Source organism: Procambarus clarkii, chromosome 7 (assembly GCF_040958095.1).
Source record: "Procambarus clarkii isolate CNS0578487 chromosome 7, FALCON_Pclarkii_2.0, whole genome shotgun sequence".
NCBI lineage: Eukaryota > Metazoa > Arthropoda > Malacostraca > Decapoda > Cambaridae > Procambarus > Procambarus clarkii.
In genome coordinates this window covers 9,248,277-9,259,060 of record NC_091156.1, presented here as the reverse complement: position 1 = coordinate 9,259,060, position 10,784 = coordinate 9,248,277, and the positions used below count along the sequence as shown (strand labels likewise).

The window sequence follows — 10,784 nt, the reverse complement described above, 5'->3', positions numbered from 1 at the left end:
AGGCATTACAGGCATTAGAGGTGCTAGAGGCATTACAGGCATTACAGGCATTACAGGCATTACAGGCATTAGAGGCATTAGAGGCATTAGAGGCATTACAGGCATTACAGGCATTACAGGCATTAGAGGCATTAGAGGCATTAGAGGCATTACAGGCATTACAGGCATTAGAGGCATTACAGGCATTAGAGGCATTAGAGGCATTACAGGCATTACAGGCATTACAGGCATTAGAGGCATTAGAGGCATTAGAGGCATTACAGGCATTACAGGCATTACAGGCATTAGAGGCATTAGAGGCATTAGAGGCATTACAGGCATTAGAGGCATTAGAGGTGCTAGAGGTGAATTGTTAAGGTCCACGAGTATTGTATTGCCTTTTTCATTCATTCCTTTTGTCCGACATACAACAAAAAGTATAAATGTTAAGCATTGGTTCTCATTTAAACCTTCAATACTTAAATGGGAAACCAAATTTGTTTCAATGCTGGAAAATGATTTTAATTTGGAATTTTAAGATTTTTCACCGTAATAGTTATTTTGTTTCCAACTCATATTTATTGCTGTAAGAGACTTGTAACTTCATGTAATATCGGTACGGAACGCCTACCAAAACCAGCAATTGCTCTAAGAGACTTGTAACTTCATGTAATATCGGTACGGAACGCCTACCAAAACCAGCAATTGCTCTAAGAGACTTGTAACTTCATGTAATATCGGTACGGAACGCCTACCAAAACCAGCAATTCTCCTCTAGTATGTAAGTTCAAAATTAAAGCAAAAATCTTCAAGAACTCAGGATTGGGTGTTACGAAACCAACTAAATCAGTTGCTTGCAGTTTGGAAGGAAGCGAGAATAGAGTTGATTAGGCAGCTTTTTTTTATCGAGTTTGTAAGCTACCATCTGATGTGAACACCACAGGGGAACATCTACCATCTGATGTGAACACCACAGTGGACCATCTACCATCTGATGTGAACACCACAGGGGGAACATCTACCACCTGATGTGAACACCACAGGTGAACATCTACCATCTGACGTAAACACCACAGGTGAACATCTACCACCTGACGTGAACACCACAGGTGAACATCTACCACCTGACGTGAACACCACAGGTGAACATCTACCACCTGACGTGAACATCACAGGTGAACATCTACCACCTGACGTGAACACCACAGGTGAACATCTACCACCTGACGTGAACACCACAGGTGAACATCTACCACCTGACGTGAACACCACAGGTGAACATCTACCACCTGACGTGAACACCACAGGTGAACATCTACCACCTGACGTGAACACCACAGGTGAACATCTACCACCAGACGTGAACACCACAGGTGAACATCTACCACCAGACGTGAACACCACAGGGGAACATCTACCACCAGTCGTGAACACCACAGGTGTACATCTACCACCTGACGTGAACACCACAGGGGAACATCTACCACCTGACGTGAACACCACAGGTGAACATCTACCACCTGACGTGAACACCACAGGGGAACATCTACCACCTGACGTGAACACCACAGGCGAACATCTACCACCTGACGTGAACACCACAGGTGAACATCTACCACCTGACGTGAACACCACAGGTGAACATCTACCACCTGACGTGAACACCACAGGTGAACATCTACCACCTGACGTGAACACCACAGGTGAACATCTACCACCAGACGTGAACACCACAGGTGAACATCTACCACCAGACGTGAACACCACAGGGGAACATCTACCACCAGACGTGAACACCACAGGTGTACATCTACCACCTGACGTGAACACCACAGGGGAACATCTACCACCTGACGTGAACACCACAGGCGAACATCTACCACCTGACGTGAACACCGTAGTGAATCAAAGGGTTCCTGAACTGCTAAGTACAGAATAACGAAAATAGAATCGGTGCAGATTCTTTAGAAAGTGCAGACGATGAGTCACAATAACGTGGCTGAAGTATGTTGACCAGACCACACACTAGAAGGTGAAGGGACGACGACGTTTCGGTCCGTCCTGGACCATTCTCAAGTCGAACCGTCGTCGTTGAACTGTAGAAATATACAGTTAGTATGAATAATGCATCAAAGTACGCAGCCTAGATGAGTGGCTCTGCTCAATAATACATAGTCTGTATGGATGAGTGACAGTGCTCTGTAATACATAGTCTGTATGGATGAGTGACAGTGCTCTGTAATACATAGTCTGTATGGATGAGTGACAGTGCTCTGTAATACATAGTCTGTATGGATGAGTGACAGTGCTCTGTAATACATAGTCTGTATGGATGAGTGACAGTGCTCTGTAATACATAGTCTGTATGGATGAGTGACAGTGCTCTGTAATACATAGTCTGTATGGATGAGTGACAGTGCTCTGTAATACATAGTCTGTATGGATGAGTGACAGTGCTCTGTAATACATAGTCTGTATGGATGAGTGACAGTGCTCTGTAATACATAGTCTGTATGGATGAGTGACAGTGCTCTGTAATACATAGTCTGTATGGATGAGTGACAGTGCTCTGTAATACATAGTCTGTATGGATGAGTGACAGTGCTCTGTAATACATAGTCTGTATGGATGAGTGACAGTGCTCTGTAATACATAGTCTGTATGGATGAGTGACAGTGCTCTGTAATACATAGTCTGTAGAGTCGAGTGGTTTACTCTGTCGCACTCTCCTTATATGATAGTACTTATAGTGACTATGTGGTGGAAAGTACCAATATGTACTGATGGATCGGCAGTAATCTTGAGGTTATCTTGAGATGATTTCGGGGCTTTAGTGTCCCCGCGGTCCGGTCCTCGACCAGGCCTCCACCCCCAGGAAGCAACCCGTGACAGCTGACTAACACCCAGGTACCTATTTTACTGCTAGGTAACAGGGGCATAGAGTGAAAGAAACTCTGCCCATTGTTTCTCGCCGGCGCCTGGGATCGAACCCAGGACCACAGGATCACAAGTCCAGTGTGCTGTCCGCTCGGCCGACCGGCTCCCCGTAATTCAGTAAATCAATTTTTGTACTATTAATTGTATAGTCCGAAAAAATAATGCTAAAAACCAAACTTAAATATTCCTGAGCCTAGTATGTTCCATATTAGGCCTAAGATAACGTGTAGTAGGAATAGGATTATAGGTATGATAGATATGATATCAATTGTAGATATCATAGAGGCCAATATGCTCAGAAATCTATACACTAATTGATTGACAGTTGAGAGGCGGGACCAAAGAGCCGAAGCTCAACCCCCGCAAGCTAAACTAGGTGAGTACAGTCTGTATGCGTGGCTCCGCACCTCTGGGCAATATATAAACCGCCCCTTTCAGTCCCTCAGGGTGCGGGCTCGCCATAGCCCGTGCTACATGGACACTTCGTTCTGAGTAGCTAAATCTAAAACAACAACTAGTCCTTCAGTCCATATGCAGCCCCGCTCCTGTGCCAGGTAAGTCCACTACGGGCTCACCATAGCCCGTGCTACTTGCCCCGCTCCTGTGCCAGGTAAGTCCACTACGGGCTCACCATAGCCCGTGCTACTTGCCCCGCTCCTGTGCCAGGTAAGTCCACTACGGGCTCACCATAGCCCCGTGCTACTTGCCCCGCTCCTGTGCCAGGTAAGTCCACTACGGGCTCACCATAGCCCGTGCTACTTGCCCCGCTCCTGTGTCAGGTAAGTCCACTACGGGCTCACCATAGCCCGTGCTACTTGCCCCGCTCCTGTGCCAGGTAAGTCCACTACGGGCTCACCATAGCCCGTGCTACTTGCCCCGCTCCTGTGCCAGGTAAGTCCACTACGGGCTCACCATAGCCCGTGCTACTTGCCCCGCTCCTGTGCCAGGTAAGTCCACTACGGGCTCGCCATAGCCCGTGCTACTTGCCCCGCTCCTGTGCCGGGTAAGTCCACTACGGGCTCGCCATAGCCCGTGCTACTTGCCCCGCTCCTGTGCCAGGTAAGTCCACTACGGGCTCACCATAGCCCGTGCTACTTGCCCCGCTCCTGTGCCAGGTAAGTCCACTACGGGCTCACCATAGCCCGTGCTACTTGCCCCGCTCCTGTGCCAGGTAAGTCCACTACGGGCTCACCATAGCCCGTGCTACTTGCCCCGCTCCTGTGCCAGGTAAGTCCACTACGGGCTCGCCATAGCCCGTGCTACTTGCCCCGCTCCTGTGCCAGGTAAGACCACTACGGGCTCGCCATAGCCCGTGCTACTTGCCCCACTCCTGTGCCAGGTAAGTCCACTACGGGCTCACCATAGCCCCGTGCTACTTGCCCCGCTCCTGTGCCAGGTAAGTCCACTACGGGCTCACCATAGCCCGTGCTACTTGCCCCGCTCCTGTGCCAGGTAAGACCACTACGGGCTCGCCATAGCCCGTGCTATTTGGACCTCTTTGTTCCCAGTAGCTGAATCTAAAACTACAACAGACAGTCCAACAGTCCCTTAGTCGTTTCTGTTGTCTCTGTTGGGTGGTTTCTCGTCTGTGGCTTGACTTACTGTTAGGAGGTCGACCCGAGGTTGTAAATGGTAAGCCAAAGCTTAACTCAATATTTACGGTTAATGCGGCGCCAGTGATCTCGATGTTATGGCGGATGTGAAATTATTTATCAATAAATCACTCACTTTTCTTCTCACTTTATCTTGTGTCGTTGTTGTTGTTGTTTTAGATTCAGTAACTGGCAACAAAAAGTTCCCAAGTAGCACGGGCTATGGTGAGCCCGAAGTGGACTTACCTGGCACAGGAGCGGGGCAAGTAGCACGGGTTATGGTGAGCCCGTAGTGGACTTACCTGGCACAGGAGCGGGGCAAGTAGCACGGGCTATGGTGAGCCCGTAGTGGACTTACCTGGCACAGGAGCGGTGCTGTAACTGTGTCTTATCTTGTGATTCTTACAAGTTTTTACTCGTCTTCTTGCTCTCATGTGTGACCGGCCGTGTCAAACCAAGTTAGGTGATGTTTGGGGGGGTAGGAACCCTCCCATTTCTTATGGAAAGCGACGTTTTGTTTCAAGGGAATGAAGTAGTGGTGGAAGGGGCCACATTTACGATCTTCTTCCTGGGAAGTGAAGGAGGTGTTTCCAGGCAGTGGGTAAGTGAAGGGGGTGTTTCCAGGCAGTGGGTAAGTGAAGGGGGGTGTTTCCAGGCAGTGGGTAAGTGAAGGGGGTGTTTCCAGGCAGTGGGTAAGTGAAGGGGGTGTTTCCAGGCAGTGGGTAAGTGAAGGGGGTGTTTCCAGGCAGTGGGTAAGTGAAGGGGGTGTTTCCAGGCAGTGGGTAAGTGAAGGGGGTGTTTCCAGGCTGTGGGTAAGTGAAGGGGGTGTTTCCAGGCTGTGGATAAGTGAAGGGGGTGTTTCCAGGCTTTGGGTAAGTGAAGGGGTGTTTCCAGGCAGTGGGTAAGGGGTCAACCATCTTACCCCCCCCCCCCCCTTCCTCTCACCCTTATCCCTTTCACGTGTACTTATTTTACACCTTTTGAGTGCAATTCTTTTCCATACTCTTACCATTCTCGCCAGAAGCTGTTTGTGTTCAGATTGGGAAACTCTCCGATATAGATAATGATTAGAATATATCTCGCCTATATTCCAGTGAATACACATGCAGGCGATGAGTCACAATAACGTGGCAAAAGTACTCGGTCCGTCCTGGACTTGAGAATGGTCCAGGACGGACCGAAACGTCGTCGTCCCTTCACCTTCTAGTGTGTGGTCTGGTCTCCAGTGAATACAATTTCAAAATATCAAGTCTGTTTACATTTATATTGAAGAATTTTCTACCTTTGTTTAGTTCATCTGTCTTAACATTTGTCAGCAGATACGTTTGTGCTATAGAACATTTCCCGGGTTATCTTTAGAACGCAGCTGTATGGATGTCCAGTTACCTGGTTGATACCTGGTTGATACCTGGTTGATACCTGGTTGATACCTGGTTGATACCTGGTTGATACCTGGTTGATACCTGGTTGATACCTGGTTGATGGGGTTCTGGGAGTTCTTCTACTCCTCAAGCCCGGCCCGGGGCCAGACTTGACTTGTGAGAGTTTGGTCCACCAGGCTGTTGCTTGGAGCGGCCCCGCAGGCCCACCATACCACATCACATACCAGTTAGTGAAGCCGTCTCCGCCTCCAGTATATATAAAGTCAATACAAGTGTTGATTCGACCAGTTCTTTTTTATTTTCCTTTTTAGTGTTTTCGATCTGCTGCAGTTGTGCCTTTGAAGACATCGTCTGCCAGCAACCCGTCCTCTTAAAAATAACGTCACTTTTGGCTCGTATGCGCACTATGGCCAAATTTGGACGTAATTTGAAATGAAATCGACTCACAAAAGTGACGTACTGTTCCGTTTTCTGTTTGAGTCGTCCGGCCGACTCTGTAAAGTTAGAATAGGTGACTTTCAATTAACGTTTTTCATACCGTTTTGAAACTTTATGAGAATTTCCTGCCCACCTAACCTATCAGAGGACCCTTAACATACTGCTGTTGAAAAAAAAAATCCCAATTTTATTTTCATTTTCAAATTACGTCCAAACTCGGCCATACGGGCAAACGGCCAAAAGCGACGTTCTTTTTAAGAGGACGGGTTGCTGCCAGACAGATACGTGTGACATGTAACACAGACGCCCGAGAATGACGCGGGCAGCGACGGCAGTGATGTGTTGACATTACTTAAAGAGAGAGACACTGCTCTGGAATACCTCCTTCCGTGTGGTGGGTCCGCTTCTGGTGGCTCGCTTAGCTCTGCTTGGAATAATGGGTCGACTGGCTTAAAGGGGCGCAGCGCTCCCGTTGACGGTGTGGAGTTGAGAGAGAGAGAGAGAGGGAAAGAGAGGGAGAAGGGTGGGAGGGAGGGAAAGAGAGGGAGAAGGGTGGGAGGGAGGGAGGGAGGTGATGAATTGTGAAGAGTTAAGCGGGAAATACTGGTGATGGGGCGCTCTGTTGAGGTGAGTTGTTGTGTTATACTGTGTGGGAGTCATGTGGTGCTGGGTTGTGATGGTGGTGGAGTTGTTGTTGTTATAGATTCAGCTACTCGGAACAAGTTCCAAGTAGCACGGACTATGGTGAGCCTGTAACTTACCTGGCACAGGAGCGGGGCAAGTAGCACGGGCTATGGTGAGCCTGTAACTTACCTGGCACAGGAGCGGGGCAAGTAGCACGGGCTATGGTGAGCCTGTAACTTACCTGACACAGGAGCGGGGCAAGTAGCACGGACTATGGTGAGCCTGTAACTTACCTGACACAGGAGCGGGGCAAGTAGCACGGACTATAGTGAGCCTGTAACTTACCTGGCTCAGGAGCGGGGCAAGTAGCTCGGGCTACGGTGAGCCCGTAGTGGACTTACCTGACACAGGAGCGGTGCGGGGGTGGTGGAGTGCCATGTTATAGTTATGTACTGGTCAGTGTGGTGTAATATGTCGCTGTGGTGAAGTGTAGCGGAGGAAAACGCTCACATATAGTAACGTCTGTTCGGCACAGAGTGAAAATACAGATAATAAACTAGAAAAACGTGTGTACAGGATGGATATATATTATTGTATCACACTGGATCAAAATAAATACACAGACCATTTGGATAAATATAAACTAAGCAAAGGGAACTTTAATATTGTGAGCGGTCTGTACACCGTCAAGTTTTAACAGAATTATTGGGAAACGTATTTACCTCCCTCATCCTTTCCAAAACCCTTTGGACATCAAAACGAAAGCGAATTTAGGAAGAAATAACAAAGTTTTTAAAGTTGTTTAAATTTTAGTATAATTTACTGGACAAATCAGTAAGAGAATGATGAAGCAAAAGGTTTATATGGCACTCCAGCCTGTGGGAATTGTATTGTGCAAGTTCGGAATCTGACTTGCCGGGTTTTACATATATACACATTTTCCCTTACACATCCCCAAAAACCTTGCCCTTGCTGGGATTGAATTCCAACAGCCACTTGGCTGCCTACTCCTAATTACCTAACGGTAATTTACAGCTTCTATGTCAGGGACACTGAAGTGTAATTCTTGTCCATATTCCTTCGTCAATATATATATATATATATATATATATATATATATATATATATATATATATATATATATATATATATATATATGTCGTACCTAGTAGCCAGAACTCACTTTTTGGCCTACTATGCAAGGCCCGATTTGCCTAATAAGCCAAGTTTTCCTGAATTAATATATTTTTTCTATTTTTTTTTTATGAAATGATAAAGCTACCCATTTCATTATGTATGAGGTCAATTGTTTTTATTGGAGTTAAAATTAACGTAGATATATGACCGAACCTAACCAACCCAGCTAACCTAACCTAACCTATCTTTATAGGTTAGGTTTGGTTAGGTAGCCGAAAAAGTTAGGTTAGGTTAGGTTAGGTAGGTTAGGTAGTCGAAAAACAATTAATTCATGAAAACTTGGCTTATTAGGCAAATCGGGCCTTGCATAGTAGGCTGAGAAGTGCGTTCTGGCTATTAGGTACGACATATATATATATATATATATATATATATATATATATATATATATATATATATATATATATATATATATATATATATATATATATTGACGAGCCGCGGACTCGCTGCCTTCTGTACAGCCAGATGCATATTCTCTTCCTCTGCCCACCAACATTCATGTAACATTTTTACAAAGCATACAGAGAAGGATACCAAAGTTGATCCCCAGCATCAGGAATCTTCTTATGAAGATAAACTAAGGGCATCTTGAGACGAGTAGACCGGGGGGGGGGGGAGGATTCAAGTGTGTAAGTGGATGAAAGGCATTATCAAAGCGGATATAGATAAGGTGTTGAAAATATAGAATATAGCACAACACATCACCGTGAATTCACATTAGAACTATTTAGATTTAGAAAAGATGAGGGTTTAAGGTTAGCAATTAAGGTGTGAATATGTGAAGCATTTTGCAGCGTCATTGTACGAATGCTTTATAAGGTTTCTAAGAATGTGTTATACATATCAGTGAGTGAAAATGAATGACCACATCTGTGGTAATCAACTTATCAGGGAAAAGCGCCAAGTCATTATGACTATAGAGCCACATCTGTGGTAGAAAACAAATTAATACCTCTGTTGAATTGACTAATCTGTTGATTATCTTCCACAGACACTGTCGTTAAGTTATAATGGTAACCGGTATATATAAATTTTCGTGTGTGGTCCATGGACACTACATACTGTAGGCCTGCTACAGTATGTAGTATCGTGGATTATTGAGCACTATAACCTAACGACATATGAGATTCAGAAACAGGTAGTGTATTGTGAGGACTAATAATAAACAGAAGCTCCCCTTATGACTCTGTAATATCCCCATTGGCCAAACTATTATGTATTAGCGATAAGACCTACCATTAATGTATGATGACTTACTGTAAATATGTAGCTCTTGTAATAGCACTTTCTCTGTAACTAGCTGACATTGTAACTATAAGGTGTGAAGGATAGATGAAATTGTTTATGTAATAATCTAAGATGAGGTCGGATAAAGACCTTTTGTGCCCTCTGTAATGCTTTTGCGCTACCGCTCACAGGATGAGTATGGGGTGCACAATAAACTAGCTGCCTTCGGCGGCAACAATCAATATAACCTAATTGAACGTACTCGAAGTACTCTTACAATGCTAATTAAGTTACAATGCTAATCAAGATAAATGCATTTCGGCTCTCCTACATGGACAGAGTTAGAGGGGTCTAGCACTCAACCACATAATATGATTAAAGTACATGTACACCCTCTCTGGTTATGAGTACATCACATACATTACACGATTGTTGCATTACATAGCTAATCTTGAGTCTGGGTGAAGTATAACATCATGTTTGACCAGACCACACACTAGAAGGTGAAGGGACGACGACGTTTCGGTCCGTCCTGGACCATTCTCAAGTCGATTCTGTGTGGGGTCTGTTTCATGTGTTTCAGTATTCAGATATTTCCAGAGCTCAGTATATAGCAAGCTTGTGATGGTGGAGGCTGTGATGAGGTGGATCTACTTATCTTGAGATGATTTCGGGGCTTTTTTTTTTAGTGTCCCTGCGGCCCGGTCCTCGACCAGGCCTCCACCCCCAGTAAGCAGCCCGTGACAGCTGACTAACACGCAGGTACCTATTTTACTGCTAGGTAACAGGGGCATAGGGTGAAAGAAACTGCCCATTGTTTCTCGCCGGCGCCTGGGATCGACCCCCGGACCACATGATCACAAGTCCAGCGTGCTGTCCGCTCGGCCGACCGGCTCTACTTACTGTTGAAGTCACACGCTAATGTTTTTGTTCTAATACCTCTTTAAATTAAATATCTACTTGCATGAAGATAATATAAATTGGAGAGAGAGCTATAAACAATTTGTTTACTCCAAATGTCTCGCTGCTCTGTAGTCAATGACTAAGGCATGTAACTTCGCACTGCTTTTTGTGCTCATACTCCCCCACCCCCCCCCTCCCCCCCTGTTGTTGGTGGTGGTGGTTGTCCTCCTACCCCCCCCCCTCTCCTGCTCGTGGTGGTGGTTGTCCTCCTACCCCCCCCCCCTCTCCTGCTCGTGGTGGTGGTGGTGGTTGTCCTCCTACCCCCCCCCCCTCTCCTGCTCGTGGTGGTGGTGGTGGTTGTCCTCCTACCCCCCCCCCCCCCCCCCTTCTCCTGCTCGTGGTGGTGGTGGTGGTGGAGGTCTTGTTGCCGAGTCCCGCAAACAGTCGAGGCGTCGAGCGGAAATATAAATAGCGAAAACACTCTAGATTCCCATCTTCGGGT

General features: G+C 46.3%; 1 protein-coding gene across 1 annotated transcript in view; it reads left to right on the top strand.

Moving 5' to 3' along the window:
• The window catches only part of LOC138357581 (cerebellar degeneration-related antigen 1-like), a 1,430-nt gene extending 1,074 nt beyond the window's left edge, over positions 1-356 (top strand). Inside the window, exon 2 of the mRNA XM_069314538.1 lies at positions 1-356. This exon is cut by the window's left edge and continues 116 nt beyond it. Within this exon, the coding sequence (XP_069170639.1) occupies positions 1-356 (356 nt within the window).
• Positions 357-10,784: the final 10,428 nt, after the last annotated feature.